The sequence below is a fragment of the Streptopelia decaocto genome (assembly GCF_964273445.1).
Source record: "Streptopelia decaocto genome assembly, chromosome: 16".
NCBI lineage: Eukaryota > Metazoa > Chordata > Aves > Columbiformes > Columbidae > Streptopelia > Streptopelia decaocto.
The window spans coordinates 3226425-3244716 of NC_138671.1; the positions used below are offsets into that span (position 1 = coordinate 3226425).

General features: G+C 41.5%; 1 protein-coding gene across 3 annotated transcripts in view; it reads left to right on the plus strand.

The window, feature by feature from the left end:
* Positions 1 to 1084: 1084 nt before the first annotated feature.
* PITPNC1 (phosphatidylinositol transfer protein cytoplasmic 1) overlaps positions 1085 to 18292 on the plus strand; it is a 64363-nt gene continuing 47155 nt past the window's right edge. Inside the window, exon 1 of one of the 3 annotated variants that reach the window (XM_082067410.1) lies at positions 1085 to 2217. Coding sequence is in view for 2 of the 3 variants with exons in the window: in XM_082067413.1 (XP_081923539.1) it covers positions 2170 to 2217 (48 nt within the window). In the remaining variant the exon portion in view is untranslated. The remainder of the gene's footprint in view (positions 2218 to 18292) is intronic. The other 2 variants (XM_082067413.1, XM_082067412.1) reach the window with 2 other exon arrangements.

Consider the following 18292-nt stretch of genomic DNA (forward strand, 5'->3'; position numbering starts at 1 on the left):
TGTCTTATTTTTACAAGTCATCATGGAGAACGTGTTACAGAGGTAAGAGTAATGGTTTCTGACAATTCAAAGAAAACAAAGAAGCAAAATTCAGGGAGTTGTAAAGGATATTGTTAGGGTCACTGTGTTTTTTTCCTCTGTGCAGACAGCAGAAGACTGACCTGTGCCTGTGGCAATAAGTGTGGGGTGGCTGAAGAATGTTTTGCTGTGGGTATGAGAAGCAATTTTGGTTTTGAGTTTACGTAGCTTCTGGATTTGACATCCTACTTTCTGCAGATCTGCATATTTGGTTACTTTAAACAGAGCTGTAAGGTTTGGTTTATGTTGGAAGGACATAACAGGTGATAAACTATTTTGCATAGAAGTTTCAGGAACATACACTACCAACATTCTGAATTAGAGCTACAGTTTGGATATTTATAAATGGCTGTTGTCAGATTTGACATAGAAGCCTCATTAACCACATTGTTCAGACCTCAGCTGAAAACCCAGATTATTAACAGAGATGCCAGATTTTGTGTTTCTTTGTGTAGGTGTTTGCACTTCACTGGAAAGGCAGAGCGCGTGAAATATTGTGCCATTATTGCAAGGGAATGGCAAAGTTATGTTGTCAGCTCCAGGAGATGGCACTGTGTCCTCTCTGGGCTACAAATTATATGCATAGCTTGGAGATGTACATTCAGAACCAATGAAAATCTGAGCTTTTTTTGCTCTTTTGTTATGAAACACATTTCATTTTAGACCTAAATGCATTTTTAACTGTCCCAAATATATGTAATTGCTTTTATTTTTGCAAATTATTTATATTTAAACACAGATGTATATTTTACCATTATCTGTACAGTGCCTTGTATTTTCCTCTTCTGTCACAGTGCTTCCCTGTGTGTGACACTCGCTTTGTAGCCGTTTGGAAGACAGGAGACACAGCAATGGGAACATTTTATGATTTACCTGAGGTTTGGGGTTCTCAGCTAGTTTCAGATTTGGCTTCCTGTTCATATCATGTTGTAACTTAATAGTGCATAAATTTCAGTGAAAAACACAAACCCCAAGTATATAAAAAAACGATTTAATTAACAAATTGCCTACTAAGTAGGGGGAAAAAAATGAAAAGACGCCCTACTAAACCGGTTCTGGCTTTATTGTTCAGCGGGCAAGGACGCACTTTTTCACCGAACTTTCTGTGTGGCATTTCAAAGTAACGAACCAATACAAAAAAAAAAAAAAAAAAAAAAAAAGAAGAAAGGTTTTATTTGTGTTGCAAAACCCGGTGTCTGATAACGCGGAGCTGGCCGAGGGGAAATGGGTGAGGCCTCCACATCCTGCGGGGTGCGGGGCCCCGGGGCCGCCGGGCTCACCCGCTCCCCTCCCTTCCCCGGCTTGGGAACGCTCTGCAAGGTGCGTTGTCACCTTCCCCCAAAGCCAAACGTCTGCGCGGTTCAATTCATTTAAACCGGGAAGCACCGCCGGGCTCCGCGGGCCGGCCCCGCCGTTCCGGTTGCAGCCGCCGGTGGGGGCTGCCCGCCCCCCGCCCCCTCCCCGCGCTCCCCCCGCCGGGGCCGCCGCTCCGCGCCCGCGGCTGCGCCGGGGAAGCCGCGGCCGCCGGATCCCCGCGCTGCGCCCCCCGCTCCGCCCGCCCCCCGGCACAGCGGGAGCGGCCGCAGCCGCGTTGCGGTGGGAGGCGGGAGCCGCGTTTGGCACCGCTCTAGGAAGGCTTTGTTTTGGAAATCAGCATCTCCGCTTTCCTGCCGCCCGACGTGCTGCCGGCGCTGGGGAAAAGCCACATTTTCGGCTCGTTTGTTCTTTTGGGCGCCCCAGGCATGTCTTGGCGGAGCTGCGAGAGGCTGCCGTGCACTTCCGACGGATGTCTCCGGCTGTAGCGATAGCGGTCGGGCTTTGAGACTTGGGAGCGTATATCGGTGCGAGCGGGTGTGAAATTCCCGTGATCGCAGGCTGAAGGAGGAAGAACTGGAAGAAAGGAGCAGTTGTGTTGGTTTTTCCTTCTTGCTGGCTCAGCCTTCCTGGATGGTTGCGTTACTCTCTTGTGGACACATTACACAGAGAAAGAGGCTTGATTATTTTTTCCCGTGACTGGTTTTCGTCGTGATCATCGTGCAGAAAGAACCACTTTTCTCGCAGTTTGCTGGTCCGCACTGAGGCAGCAGGAATATGCTCATGAAGGAGTACCGGATCTGTATGCCTTTGACAGTTGAAGAGGTAAGAGCCGCCACTGGGAACGCTGAGGCTGTTCCTGACCGAGGGGTTTCTCTTTCAAGGCGAGTTGAGGTTGTATTTGTTTTACTGAGTATTTTTTCTTCGTGTGATGAACGTAGTCGGAGATGATTTGGTTAGAGAAGAATGTTTTTATTGGAATATAAGGGAATCCTACAGGAATGAAAGTAACTGAAGTGTACCAAAAGCATTGTGGTCAAAGTATATAAAGATTTTCCAGCCAGACTTTTAAGAAGAATCTTATCCATATTTGCAAGGGAGTGCTTTGTGCTGAAATCCTCTATCTGATAAAGCGTTTGTCCAAAACCCAGATTCTAAATATATCTTCACCTTTGCCTAAAATACCCTTGCAGATGACAATGGCCTGAAAGTCTAGCACAGGTAGGGTAGATAGGTGATAATTTATTAGGAAAACTTTTTGTCGTTTAAGGAAATGATTGAAAGTCAAACTGTCGATGTTCTAAACTCTGTGTTAGGAACATTATGTTTTTATTTATCTGCAAACATCCCACCCGTTTATTGCTTCACGGTAGTAATACCTACGTGTAATACACGTGCGGTGGAGTTCCTTGTGCATATAAATAGTGCTCGTTTCTAGGTGCAAAATGCCCGATGTAAATGAGGTGGTGCTTCTGCTTTACGGTGTCTCACACCTCTAGGAAGGGTCGGTGTTGGTTTAATTGGCCACATTGCGGGGGGGAACCAGCCCCTCCTGACCGCGCACCCCACGCCACGCTCCGACTTGATGTTATCCTGCGGGCGGGGCCGCCAGGGGGCGCTTTCCTCCCGGCCGCCAGGGGGCGCGCTGCCCGACGCCCGCACGCTGCCCCGGGGGGCGGAGCCTCGGGCTCGGGGGGCGGGGCTGGGGCGGGGGCTGCACCGGCCCGAGGTGGGGGGAATGTGCCCCTTCCCCAGCCCTCTCCCCCAAGGTTAGAGGAAAATACATTCCCTTTGCAAGTTAATTTACACGGGGTTTTGTTTAAATCTATCCAGGTGAGTGTTTTGCTGCACAGTTTTAGTTTTTGCAATATGTGTGGAGGAGTCTGCACGACTATGAGAGGGTAGTCGTTTCAATAGTCTTTTTGTGTGTATCTTCAGGTTTGGCAAATTAATGGTAGCCTAAAACTGAGAATTTAAACTGCCCAGTATTTACTTCAGGCTGCTCAGGAATTTCCTTCTTCTGGGAGCAGGACCTAAACCCACCACATATGTGTAGGTAAATAGGCATGGTTTTTAATTCTAGCATTTTCCAACCAAGTTATAAAGTATACTGTGATATTGCAGGGCATTATTCTTTCAATACATAATTCTATTTGTTTATTGTGTTATCCTAATGTAGACAACATTTTATCCAAGCCAGTTCCCGATGTCCTTAGACTACCACACTTAGTTAATAACAGTTCATTATGTCATCAGAAGACAGCAAATCTGATTTATTTTGAAAAATTATTGTTAAATGAGATTTTCAGATAAAGTTCCAAAATCTCCCAAAACAGGAACGGCTGATACATGGTGAGGCAGAAGACGACGTTGGAAGTGTCTTGCTCTCTAGAATGTTAACAGAATTAGTAAAGGCACTCATGTGTCTTGTAATATTCTCTTATGTTGGCACATCCATTATCTAATCCAAGAGCTGCAGCTGAGATGCCTTAATGAGGGACCTAGAACATGTCTGATATTTAGCATTAATTTCTTTTTTTTAATTGTAAAATGAACTAGGACAAAATTGTGAAATAAGCAGATATCTGATTTTCATTATGCTATTTTCAAGCTAAAATTGTCCTGCACTGTATTTCTCATCGACGTTCATCTTTGTGATGTTTCCTACAGTCTGTGAAGGTGGTGTTATCTTGTTTACCTTTATTTGCACATTAACTACCAATGACGGATTATATTTTTGGCATCTGTGTAGAGTAAGAAGGTGATGCATTATGCAGTCAGTAGAACATCATGAGGCAATGCTCGCTCTTCAAAAACCAAAGCAATTTGGTTCCAAGAGGCCCAAAGTGCCTTCTGCAAGGTCCAGGTCACTGAAGTTCAGTGGGTTTTGATGGAAATGGAATTTCTGAAGGATCTGTGGTTTCTCACAGGATTGGGATGTCGGGCCCCGTTCCGTGATGGCACTTGGGTACCTCACTGCATTGATGTTACGGGGAGTTAAGCACCTGAGTATGTGAGGCTGTAGGTTTGTGAAAAATGCCGTTGTTGTTACACAGCTGCATGGCTTCCCTTTCTGTGCTCTGTTCCTTACCTAGACTTTACCACTCTGTTTTTTCTGCTGTTTGAAAGTTCTGGCTTTCAGCCTGTGTACTTTACACCTACATTCAAAAGCATTTCCTTGACCAGTTTTCTTTTTTAGCGCTGACTTACCAGTTATCCATACATAGAAGTCTGACAACATGAATGAGGAAGAATTCCATCTTGAGTCTGTGGTGTTGTCACCAAATCCAGAGTGGCTTCCCATGTCACTCCTGTGAAAATAATTAGGCACAGGAGGCAAAATGAAATGAAATTATGTCAACTAAGCACTTGTACCTGATCTTCTGACATCGGGTTTTGTGTGTAATGTGAAAAAATGTGCATTAAAATGTTGTGTAATATCCAGTCGAGGAACTAGAGGTTATTACTTCTGCATGAAAATAATTATGCACCCAGCAGTATAGCAGTTAGTACTACACTGGCTGACTATTAGGACCTAAATGTATCTCCAGAGAAGAGTTAAATTAAAACTGATACTGTCTCCAGGTTTGAAGAGTTTCTGCCATTGTAGGAGATTGTGCAGAGCTGCTCTTCAGTGGGTGCTGCAGGTGCTGCTCCTGAGGGCTCTTTCATTGGTTCCACATTAGATAAGCTGCCCAAATACTTATGGGACTTTTGTTTGCATACCTGTCAGCTTGGAGGCCAAATGCTTTCTTGCAAATAAAACATTTCCTGAGAAATGTTGATTGCTATGGACTTCACTGTTTTTGTATATGTCGAGCGAGGTTACAGGAGCCAGAGGTTCATCTTTGTTCCTTGTCCAAAGCACCAGGAAACCGGATTGTTCCAAGAGATGCTGCGACACCGCACTGCAGTTCTTCTTCAAGGCTGAGCTCAACTCATTAAACTGAATTTCTCTTTAGAGTTATTTAGGATGGTTACATGAATATTGTTGCAAGGCGCCTGATCAGCCTGAAAATAATTTAAGAAAGGAAATATCATGTTAACTTCTAAGCAAAATAATAACAAGTTCTGGAAGAACTTTACAAACGAGGTCAGTATGTAGCTGTTGGTTGATGAAGCCAATATGACTGCCAATTAGAAGTCATTCTGTACGTTATTTGTGGTACTTTGGGGAGGCATGCACACAAATTCAGTCCTTTTGTTAACACCAAGACCTTATAAATTAGAAAAAGCCATTTCTTTTCATTAATACATAAAGCAAGTAAACTCTGTTGCAGCAATCACCTGGGATACGTTACCAGTCTTCATCCCAGCTGCAATTAATAAACGAGCCTGCCTCTTGCTTATTTTTCCCACTGCATTTTCACGTGTTAGTTTATTCTTACAAATAGTTTGTTACATCATATGACAGAATGTTACAATAGGCTGGGTTGTGTTTATTTAAAATATCATCGGTTAAAATCCCACATTCCTAAGCACGTGAAAAGAACACCGAGTGACTGCAAAGAGTGGAGATGCTAAAAAACTCTTACACTTAGGTCTCATTGCAAATCACAGTGGAGGATTTCATGGGTTTGTGTGTTTGAGATGCATTTATCTGAAAATGTGCAACAAACGTGATAGGTAAGCGTGTTACTGAACTTTTATTTTGGAAGAGGCAAAGTACTGTGAAGTTTATGATTTGCATGGAAGGGGATTGTTCTTTAGGGGAAGAGGTGGAGAGACATTTTTCCTCTTGAAAATGGAGTTGTTATTGCTGTAAAATGCTAATAAAGATATGAAGCTAGGTTGTATATATTTAAAAAGTGATCATCAAATAAAATACCGTAGTCATCATAGCGTTTTTTCCCTTGGAAACAGGGATGACCATTAACACTTCTAGTTCTGAACTGTACGTGTATGGCCAGTATCTAAAGTCCAGATGGGTTTTTCTCTCCTTTGTTCTTTATTTCATCCAAGATCCCTCTGCCGAGCTTGGTGGAACTGGAACCAAAGCTGGTGTGGTGTGTGGGCAGCGCTGCCTGCGCGGGGTGTGCAGGGACGGCTGCGTTGGCCCCACTACAAACAAGCAGAGACCTGCAAAACCTCCCTAAATGCACATCATGATTTTTCAACAAAAAGTCCTTTCAACATGAACAAATTCTGTTTTTAGAGGTGTTGCTGCTTGCTCCTTTAGAAAAGCATCCGGTGTTTCGCTCTTGTTTCAAACATTATGAATTCTCCCAGTGCGGATTATTTACATAAAATGATTTCAACATAAGTGGAAACAGTATTTGTATTCTCTGAATCTTGTGTACATTTCTTCTTTAAAAGATTTCATAGTCTACTGTTTCATGTACAAAGGGTTCTTGTTGGAACATGTTTTATTCAGAGAGAATTAAAGCTCAATGAAGGCATTTGAGAAAGTGTTTTTACGCCCCGAGAGTGAGCAGTTATGATATTTGGACATAACTATATGCATGCAGAACAAAAAAGCCTTCAGTAGGGTGTAAAGTGAACTACAGTCATCTCCTGCAGGCCAAACTACATATTCTCATCATGCAATTAATACAGATAGATTAAATAATGATTGATTAAGTATGGGGGGTTTATTTCCCAATTATAATCACAGAACATGTTTTGAGGAATATGTAGAAGTATGGAACATTTGGAAAAAAGCAGGATGTTGGTTGTAAACAAGAGGACTATGAGCAAACGTAAGGTGAAGTCAGCTTTGCAAATTTAATTTGATTTAATTACCTGTAAATAAAATAATAGTTGGACCATGTCATGACCATGACCCCTGCAGATAAAGTTTATCTGGCAGTTTTGAGCTGAAGTTGTCCAGCAAAATGGAGCCTTATTGTGCAATTTCAGTTTAAACTCTCAACAGCCATAATGCATCCATAGTTTTACAGTGATTCCTTTATAAGATACTGAAGTTCTAGGAGACGTAAAGCACTTTTTACTGCAGTTAATCATTCTTTCTGGACATGCCTTAGGAGAACATCACCAGCTTTACTGTTTTGCAGTTGATACTCTGGAGGCGCTGATTCACTTGTCTGAGGAGTATTCAGAGTTAATTATTGATCTAGAAAAGCCCTTTACACCATTATGAACATCTTTTAACTCTTCAAAAGAAATAATTGTGTAGGACTCTCGTTAGCAAACAGATCTGAGCTGGTCTTTTGTTGAGGGTCATGTCTGCTCACATCACGGGGCCTTCGTGACCTTAAATTCACCTTCAAGCTTGTGGACTGAGAAGAATCATTGTATTGATATAACAGATAAAAAAGGTGAGAGAAAGCACCAGCGGTTAACTTTCAGTACGAAACAAGAACGGCTATGTAATTTTCTTCTGATGCACCATCTGGTTGTAAGAACGAACAGATAAAAGTGGGAGTCGTGTCTTGCTATGGGAAGCAAATAAATCCCTTGCTCTAGCTGGACCTTCCTGTGCTGCTTGGAGTCACCTGGAGAGCTGTAAAGGCAAAGCAGCTCTCAAATCTTTGGTGAACTCCATTGCAAATAAAGACCAAAACCATCCAATTTTCTCCTTTGCTCCTGTTTGCACGGTTCTGTGACAGAAAGACAACCTTTGTTCTTTAAGTTTCAGTGTAAATCATTAAAAAAATCTTTCAGTGGAAAGGATTAGATATTATGCAAGGAACTGCAGACTCTGACGTACATCTCTCTTCATCTCTCTTGCTCTGTCTCTCCCTGTCAACACTTATTTTCTTCGAGGTATATATATAGCAAATAATACTCCACATTTGATTTAAAAGCTTCATTGGCAAAATATAGGGCCCGGTTTTGCATTTCCCGTAAAAGAAAGTGCAGCTTTTCAGTGGTTTAGGACATTTTCCAGCTAAAGCTCTCTACAGAGCTTTGATGCTGTCAAGAACCCCATGAAGTGTGTTTGTCTTTGAAGCATAATGTCGCTTTGGAAACAAAAGAACAGGGAGAGAAAGACACAGGATGTCAATACTGGCTTTTAACACTTAGCACTTGCTTTTTTTATTCTTTGAATGAACTCAAGCTGCTGTGAGCCTGAAGCTCTTGCAAGAGTTGATGTGAACACGAGATGATCAGCACTTGTGAAATTGTGGCCACTTTTGTTTATGTATGTAATAATGAATGTAGATGCCTATATTGGCACCATGAAGTTTGATAACTCTGACATTTTCCCTTAGTCCAGTCTGTTGAATTTCCTCATCTGTTTAAGGTTAGAAATAACATTGTTATGCTGGTCTTCATGTGCTTTTTGCCTGACTGCATGTTTAAAAAAAAGGTCATTTATAGCCCTTGAAGTATATAAAGCCCTTTAGATTATAGGAAGAAAAAGAGTTCTGTAATAACTAGGGCAGGTTTAAAATTATATTTTCCTCCATGAGTATTCAGTTTAGTCTGATAGGCATTTGTATTGTTACAATCTGTTAGAGATCATGTTCTTTTGTATAAAAGACTGCCTAGGCAGGTAATGGAAAGCCCATAGTAGGTAACAATGATTCATTCATGATATTCTTCTTTATGACTAGTGAGCTGACAAATATTTCCCCAGGCTGTTCTTATAGAAACGAGTCAGTTGTGAATGCTGAAATACATGCAGGCTTTTCATCTTGAATGCCAAACCTAACACACATGCAACCATTAAATACTGTGAGGGTGGAAATAGAAAAAACACCCGTGCAAACAATTGAAATATACTCAATAATTGTGGGTGGGGGACAATTCTTGTATCCTTGCTCATGAGAAACTTACTTGTCATTTAATTTTTTTTTCAAATAATTATACTTTTCCATATGTTTTAGAATCGTAGAGTCGTTTAGGTTGGAAAAGACCTTTAAGATCATCAAGCCCAACCGTTATCATATGTCTACCACTAAACCGTAGAATCGTAGAATATCAGGTTGGACGGGACCACAAGCATCAACTGGCCCAACCCTTTGCACAAGCACTGTCTAGACAGGATGGCCCAGCACCCTGTCCAGCCGAAGCCTAAATGTGTCCAATGGTGGGGAATCCACCACTTCCGTGGGAGACTGTTCTGATGGTGGATTGTTCTCATGATGAGAAACGTCCCACTTGTGTCCAGTTGGAATCTCCTTGAGAGTAACTTGTACCCATCGCCCCTCGTCTTTTCCACGTGACCCCTTGCACGAAGGGAGTTTCCATCTGCTTTGAAGCCGCCTTTACATCCTGGCCCATGGTGGTGGGGTCTCCCCTGAGCCTCCTTTCCTCAAGGCTGAACAAACCCGGTTCTCTCAGCCGCTCCTCGTCCATTAGAGGATGGGGAGACGCGGTGCTCAGTGTCGTGGTTCAGCGGTGGACTTGGCAGTGCCAGGCTGACTTCTGGCGCTTTCTCTCACCTGTTTTATCTGTTAGATCCTTATCCTTCTCATTTATCATGAAAAACAGTATAATTTGTAAGGCTTGATACCTCGACACAGAAAGAAAGCAAACAGTGCCATTTCATGCAGATTTGCTCTGCTAGCCCCCCAGCGCAGCCCGGAGAGCTTGCGTGGGCGCATTGTGTATTTCAGTGAAATTACCGCAGTCTGCGTGCATCTAGACAGCCAGAGGAAAGGTGCTCTCCAGGATTATTGACTAGGTTGAAAAAGGAGTGAGGAAAAGGTAATTTAGATTTCAAGCTGGGTTAAAAGATGGGTTTACAGTGTGTAGGTGGGGAAACTAGACTTGAGCTTAACCTGTGTTTATATGTAATGCTTCTAGTCTAGCCTTAGTAATGTTTATCTCCTCCTCACTTCATCGTTTCTTCCCAATTTTGGTTATAAGCGATCAGCCTATTTCTAATCCTTGGATAAGTATGAAAATCCTATTTTTATTTTTCTGAAGTACAATGCAGGGTGCTAAATTGTAGCAATGACATTTTAATGGCCTTTCTTGGAGAAAAAAAGAAGTATCTTACATATTTTTGCTGTTTGTGGTCAGAAAATGCTGAAGCAGTTTTGGATGCTGTTAGTTTTGTACTTTTGCAGTTCAAAAGCTGATTTTACAGCGCACACTCCCAGCTTTTGCATGCACTTAACTTGCACACATATTTAATTTATAGCACACATAGTCACATGTCCTGAGTCACATGCGTAAATGTTTGTAGACTGGGTTTAATAAAAGACTTGTTCATATGCTCCCTGGTGAAACCATGGTCTCTATTCAGGAGTTTTTATGTGTCTGTTCTAAGATTAGTCTTGCCTAAATGATTTAGGAATACTTCGCTTCTGTGGGAATTGTTTTTTGCAAGCATGCTGAGTGTGCCTTATTTTCCATTTCATCATACTAAATGTCATAGTAGGTTTAGTGTGTGCCCAATTAATGACTACGTTTAATTTGTTTTCAGTAAAAATATTATCACAATGCATGATGCAATAACTATGTGATAAAGACACTCCGGTGTAACACACACTGTTGCTCAATTGCTTGATTAACAGTCACTCACTGGTGACAGTCAGAAATACAACTCATTGGTGAATATGTTTTCAGCTTTTTGCACTCATTTTATATAAAATTTATTTTAAAAAATATAGAAATAACCTTTTGTGCCAGCGTCACCATGTTACTTGGAAGGTTACCCAAGTGCCAGTCCACTGTGAACCGATAAAATGGTCTTTATCAGAAAGATAAAGTATATTGTAATTCCACTGATAGGCATGAAGTTCTTACACATGCCAAGCTGGTATTTCTCCTGGTCATACAGAGATTTTTTTTAAGTAGTTTTGCTTGTTAGACCCACTGAATATACTGGTCCTGGTACATATCATTTTATCTTCTGAAAGATGCCTGACAGATTTAGCCAGTTATTGATGCAATTTTGTCAGGTTTTCTTTGAAAGTGTAAATAACTTGACCTGAAAGTAATCTTTTCATTTAATAAATTAGTTGTGCGGTGACTTGACATAAGCCAAATGAAACATAAGAAATGTACACGTGATTACAGGCTTAGGTGACCTGGAGGCTTCTTTTGTCACGTAGACTTGGTATAAAATGTATTCAAATCTTCAGTGGAATCTTTCTCTGTGTGAAACGAAAATAATTCAGTGGAATTTAGACCACAGTAATGCCAATGAGCTCTGTCACCGATGTCAGAGACACTGAGATTTCACCAAATATGTACGACAAATCACAGCATATTTTTAGACTAGAAATGTTGGGAATTTAAATTCCGTTTTAGTTGCATGGTGTAAATCTGAAAGAATTCCATTGACCTCAGTAGATACATTCCAGATTTCTATCAGCCTAATCAACAGTAGGCTTTAACCAATGGCTGTAAATGAAAAGAAAATGTAAATTTCTTAAATCTCTTGTTCTCAACAAGAAGGAAACCAAGCTGACGTCTCTAAATCTTTAGCTTTCTTGTTTAACCTAAAAGACATTTTCACATGGTTCAATGAAGGCCCTGGATTTGTGCAGACCTGTGAGAACATCTTGGAGCCTACACAGAACCAAACCATTGCCACCTTCACACCGCAGAACTTGGCGGTCGCCTCTTCGCTCTCAATTTGCAGTCCTAACTTTGTAGAAACTCTGATTCTCTTTTTCTTTCTCCCACTTTTGAGTCCTTGGTCCCGCTCCCAAAAAGGCAGCGGAGCCAACCCCGGCAGGCGCGGGGCCAGCTGGAAAACCGCACTCGGAGCAACCGCGGCGAACCGGGGGCTGCGCGGCGCGGCCAAGCACCGCGGGATTCGGCTCCTCCGAGCACGGGCGCGGGTCTCCGTATTCCCTCGGTTACCATGGATCTCTGCACCCGGGCTGCAGCTGAGGAGAGCACTGAGTTCCGAAACCTCAGCAATGTTTTAGAGGGTTTATTTGCAATTCCAAGCTGTTTACGACTCAGTTAAGCCCGATTTTTTTTCTTTCCATTTTTTTTCTTCCCTCAGGGAGGCTGCACTATAAAAACATGTTTCCGTATATTAAGAGGTCTCCGTTATACATTTGGCATAGGTCGTTGGTTAGTTGTTTTTCCCGTTAACTTCCATAGAAGCAGAATAAAGCCAACCATGGGGATTTTTTTTCCCCTGCTGTTTTGCTGTAGCTTCTTTCCTCCACTCTGTTTTTTCTCATGTATGAACATGAACTCACTCAGAGTCAAGTGATGCCCAGCTCCTAAATCTATTCTGAGTAGGTCTGAGATGAGGCAAACAACATTTTAGTGGAAATGTTATGTCATAGTAACAAATGCCTATGGATTAGTTAGTTTATTTTCAGGACCTCATGGGCTATACATTGCTATTTATAATTTAAGTTTCTCAAGTAGCCAGGACTGTGTTTATGTTACCATGGTGTTACTTGCCATACTTGAGGGTGGATAGTAAGTGCTGTAATTGAAAATAGATACTCCCACTGAAATAAGTGTAACAGGTGGTTATGTTTTTATTTAATCATGCTGCAAGCCTAATACAAGTGAAATGTGGATACCTCTCACCCGGACTTTTCCCTCAGACGTTTCCAGACGTGCCAGTTTGTCTTTAGTGGTCAGAACTGAAGTAAACAACGTGAGTGGTTTGTCTTGTGACAGTCCAAGGAATGTCGGTGGCAATCAGTGAGGATCTCGGCTTCAGAGAGCAAATGTTCGTACGCAGGAGGGAAGGAGCTGGATGCTCTGATGCGGGGGGAGGTCGGATCTCTTCCTTCTTTTGGGGACCATACCTTGGAGAAAGCTCCAGTTCCTTAAGAGCGTCTGAGAAACAGTGATTGCTTTTTCCTTGTGATTTCCTCATATTAGTTCTCTTACCTCATCTCTTAATTTCCTTCAATTGTCCACCGTAAGGAATTACCCATCTGCTTTCAGGTCTGCCCTATTTTAATATTCTGTGGCTCAGTTCACTGTTGGCTTACGTGCACCTACCTGCTGCTGGCAAAACTGCCCCAACCATCCCCCTCTCACAACCGTAAGAATAGCTTTTGATTAAATGTTATCAACGCCCATAAAGTCACTTAAACGTTACATATATAATAATACATAATACACAAATCACATAATGTATAAATCTAGATTTTATATATGAATGCATACGTATTATTCCATTCTTCAGAGTAAAAGGCCATAAACGTGGGTGTTATCCTCAATCCTCCTAAATATTTAGGCAGGGGAAAAAAAGGATTGTAGATTTTTCTCTCAGAAATATTCTAAAATGTGAAAATTAAATAATCCAAAATAGCACTATTGTTTCACACTCTCTACTTACTGCAAAAAGTCATATGCCCAAGAGTATTAGGTAACCAAGGACGAACACTTCAGTCAGGATAGTACGGTTATTATCAAAGTCATGTGTAAAGTACATTGTAATAGAACCATACAAAAGATACTTAATTGGTGCGATTGTGTGAGCAATCAAGTGCAAGGCAGAGGTTCTCGCCTGCGTTCTGCACAACCGTCTCCTGGTGAGGATTTCTATAGCTGTTTCAGAAGTAGCTGTCAGGCTTCTGTCTTACTCTGTTGAGTTTTGTATCAGCCAAAGGCTAATTGGGTTCTCCAATTTTTCATATAGCTGTAGGACAGAAAATGTATTTTCATCAGCAGGAGATGAAGAGTGCATACATAGATTTTTCTCTTGAGCTTTGTTCAAGGTTGTTCCTCAGTTTTTCTGTTGTGTTTTGCCCACTGAATAAAGCAAAGCCAAAAAAAACCCAGTGGTTCAGAAGGCGGTATGATTTTTCATATTTTGGTTCTAAGCTGGTTTATATTGGCTTGAAGTATTAATGTTATTTAAACCAGTATCTCTTCCTGCGCGCAAAAGGCTGAGAGTCAGAGCTGACGTCCCGAAGCTTTGCGAGCTGGTCCTCGAGGCCCTTTCCGAGCTGCTGGCCCTTGCATTCCCCTCCACGGGCTCTTACACTGAACATCTGTGTTTGGAGGCCTTTTCCACTTTTAACAGTTCTGGAAGTTAGACTTGCAGATGAATTGAGCTGCTTGAGCTTTCTGGGCTCACCCAATAGGTAGCAGTTGACTGAGTTTATTGTTACAGAAAAGCTGAGGACATTCCCTAGGGCCACTAACAAACTTCAGTGTAACAGCAAGTATGCGGTAAAGCATTCGTCTTTGAAGTGTTCATGAATATTTAATGGTAAGAAAAGAAGAAGAAAACTCAGCATTTGTAGCCAGTCCAAACCTTTGACAAGAACAGCAAGCTCAGGAAAGAAGCATTGAGTTTGCAAGATGCTTTTGATCAAATGAAATAAAAGTGCAGTACTGAAGGTGATTAATGTAGATTAGTGGATCGTGTCTGTTACAATTTGTGTCATAGATCACGCATCCAAAGGGAAGCTCGCTGTCAAGCTTGGGTTCTGCCTGTCCTTGTGCAAACCTCTGGTGCCTGGAGCTGCCTAAACCTCATCTGTAATAGACGGTTGATCTGGGAAATAACTAACTAGGAATTCCGACCAGTGTAGCCCATGTGAAGTTAAACCTCAGTATGTCAGCTATAGATGTGGTCCCTTGCGTGGTTTCCATAGCAAAGTCGTGCACTGTATCTGCTTGTGATATTCTAGAAAGCAGGGAAAGAAAAATGATATTATCGAAGTTTAAAACATGTGGAGCAGCAGTAGACTTTTTTTTTTACCATTTCTTGTACCTGCATGTTGACACTGGTTTAGAAGTATTTTTTAGGCTTCAAATAGTTGATCCATCTAATGAAGGCGCAGAGGAGGTTCACATTGGGGAGCTGCTGTCCTGAACATGCGGAGACTTAGGAGTGTCATAAAGCCATTCTAACGTACTGAATATGGGATTGTTTTCACGCAGAATCTAAACAACTTTACAAATTTTCATTGGTGATCTGTTCCCCCTGTCATGTGCTGAGCTGACCCTGTGGTGAATTTGGGCTGAAGAACTGGAAGCTGGTGTTGCAGGTGTCATTGCACTTGGGTCAAGGAGATAAAGTTACTCAGTTTGCTTGTATCGGAGAGTTGCAGGCTGAGCGTTGCTGCGATCGCTGGCTCTTTCTACCCTCTGCTCTGTTCTCTCCTTTTTTCACTTTGTACTCTCTATAACACGCCTCCCACTCCCTCTTTGAAATCCTTTTTGTAGGAGGTTAATTACACAAATGTAGCTTTTCATCCTTGTTGTGTTCAAGTTATCGCCTGTTCTTTTTATATATTGTTCACTGGGGATTTTGTTTAGTAAGTTGTGGATGAGTGTGTTACCATCATTAACAAGTACGTTGACCATTTCAAGACCCAGTCAAATTCCCCTGGGACTTCACTGGTGTCCTCTTGGCAGTGATAAAAATGACTTGTCTATTTCGTTTACTTTTTCATTGTATTTTTTAATATAATGATTTATTCATGTAAGGATCTTTCTTCTTATGTTGCAGCAAATTTGTTTCTTGTAGAACATCTGGGAGTGATGTTGGAAAAATGGGCTTTTGATACCAAATTGGCCCAAATCAGCTGGGTCTTCTCTGACTGCAAACCCGTTGACCCCTTCAGAGACAAATTAAGACAAGACTTCATTAGGGCTGTGTTAACTTTTCCCTTTATAGTTATGTGTCCAAGCTGTACTATTCACACTTTAATTTCTTGCTTGAGTAATAGGAATCATCCTCAGTTTTCTGTTCAATACATTGAACTGATGATAGCAAATGAAAAGCATATGAAAAGCAAATTTATCCAACTCTTGTCCTACTTGGTGAAAGTATAGGATTTTAATGCCAATACAATATATTGAATTAATTGTAAGTGAAAAGAAACAGAATCCCTGTTAGAGTACCAGCTGATATTTGTTTCAGCATGTCTACCTGCTTTAGTGCATTTAAGCGCAAAACTTCAGTATTGTTGATTGCTTCTTTTTTTGAATGCTTATTCATTGAAATCATCAACTATTTGGGGACTGCTCCTTAAAGAGAATCAGAGAGGTAGCAATAATGATAACAATTAGGATTTCAGGGGGGTTATTAATATTTTTGGCAAGCAATATTTGCTAGCGGCGTGCAACAGTATTTCCGTATTATAAGTTGTTTTGCCAAGTGCTGGTTGGCAGGATGTCATGTTCCTGAGTTTCCATTTGGAGCTGAGTACTCTTCTGCTCGTTTTCTCTCCGCATTGAATTAGCGTTGGCTTTATTTTAGATACCAGCTCTTGTAGGATGCATATCATTTCAACTAATAGGATGCTGTATTACCAGGCATGGTGCTTTTGTTTGGCCAGGCGAGCAAACATCGCTGTGCTGTCGTTCATCGCCGCGGTCCCGGTTCCTGCCCAATGCACACAGGACGGGCAGCCTTGAAAACACAGATAAATTTCCCTGTGCATGCTTAACTTTGATTTGTTCTTACACTTTTGCTCTAACCTCCTCCCACTGACTGTAAATCAGTAAGGGAAAAGCACACCATGTCCACTCTCTGCAGCCAAGCAGTTGATATGGTTGTAATTAATTGACAGCATTCCTATAGTGTGCTGATAAGCAAGATTAGTGCCCTTCTCAGGTCCGCTTCTACTCCCAGAGAAGTCAGTGGGAGTTTCCCTTCTTTTCCATTACGATTGAAAAAACCTGATCATAAGAGAGAATTTGTTGAGTTGAGAGCTGTGCATGAAATACAAGACAAATTCTGCACTGAACTGCACTCCATAGAGCTCCGTTGGCTTCAGGTAAAGCGGAAGGAAATCCAGTAATTTATCTATCAGTGGGAAATAAGGATATGTCTGCAGACTTGTGAATTTTGAGTTAAAGATTTACCTCAATTGTGGTGTCTTTGGATTGTAATAATATATTCAATCAGTTTGCAATATAATCAATGGAATGAGTTAATACCAACTACGTTAGTTAGTATGGTAGTTTTGTAGGAAGAACATACTAACTCGAAGATAAATTTTCTGAGGTTAAGATCTAACATAAAAAAGGAACTAAATGACCAATTACTGTCACGTCATAATCTCGTGGTCTTGGAAAAGCAAATACATCATTGCAAAACTTCAGCGTCTTTCCATCTTTCACACTTATACCGGAGATATATCAGTTGGGTATGATGGTCAAAAGGGTCAGGAAAAAATGAAAGCGCATGATCAAATGTTGATGGCAACATAACAGCTGAGCAGCGTTTGAGCAGAGCATGAAGTTTGCCTTGAGAAGGTTGGCTTTTAGGTTGCACATACTTGTATTTTGTTCCTGGAATGCTGAAGAACTCCCCGTTACTATTGGTATAACATAATGCCAGAAAAAATCACACCTAGTTTCCTGCTTCAAGCAAGTGCTCTTTGTCTCGCTCTCCCACAAAGTACTACAAGTCATTTTTGCACATGACATTCACATTTGAGTCCTTTAACTCTGCTCTATCAGGGAACCAAATTACATTAGAAAATTCCAACTGTTTCCAATGGATTTTTAATAAAATTGTGGAACAGATGCTTTGATGAATGATACATAATGTGGCCAAAATGGCACCGGTGAAGCAAATTTTAATCTGGTGAGTAGGTTCCTAGGAGAGAAGAGCCTGGCTTGGTGAGCATAACATTTTTCTTCTCTGGCGTTTGTTACTTTGCTGCTTCATCTTTAACAAGCGAGTTAATTTAAGAAAAAAGCATTCTTTATGGGGACCTCTGTTCTGGAACTTGGGCAACTTCATTGTCTTCTGTTGATATAAAATCTTAACACGTGTCCTCTTCAGGAGAAAAGCTGGTTTCCTTGTAAGAAAATAAGCATTCCCTGCAGGATCCCAGCAGTCTGAGCTCCGTTCCACGTTCAGATGAGAGTGACATCAGTACATGTTGGGACCTTTTTGTTTTGCTGGTCACGCTCTTGTGGTGGCCACAGTCCTGAAGCTGGTGGCCCTGGCTTCCCTGTCAGCCACATACCATTCTGAATCAGCTTTTCTAAGGCGTCCCTGTAGTCTGAGACAGAATCACAAGCCACGAAAAGATGCAAATGAAGTTTGTGTGACAGAGTGAGGGTGTCGCGGTGTTTAAAT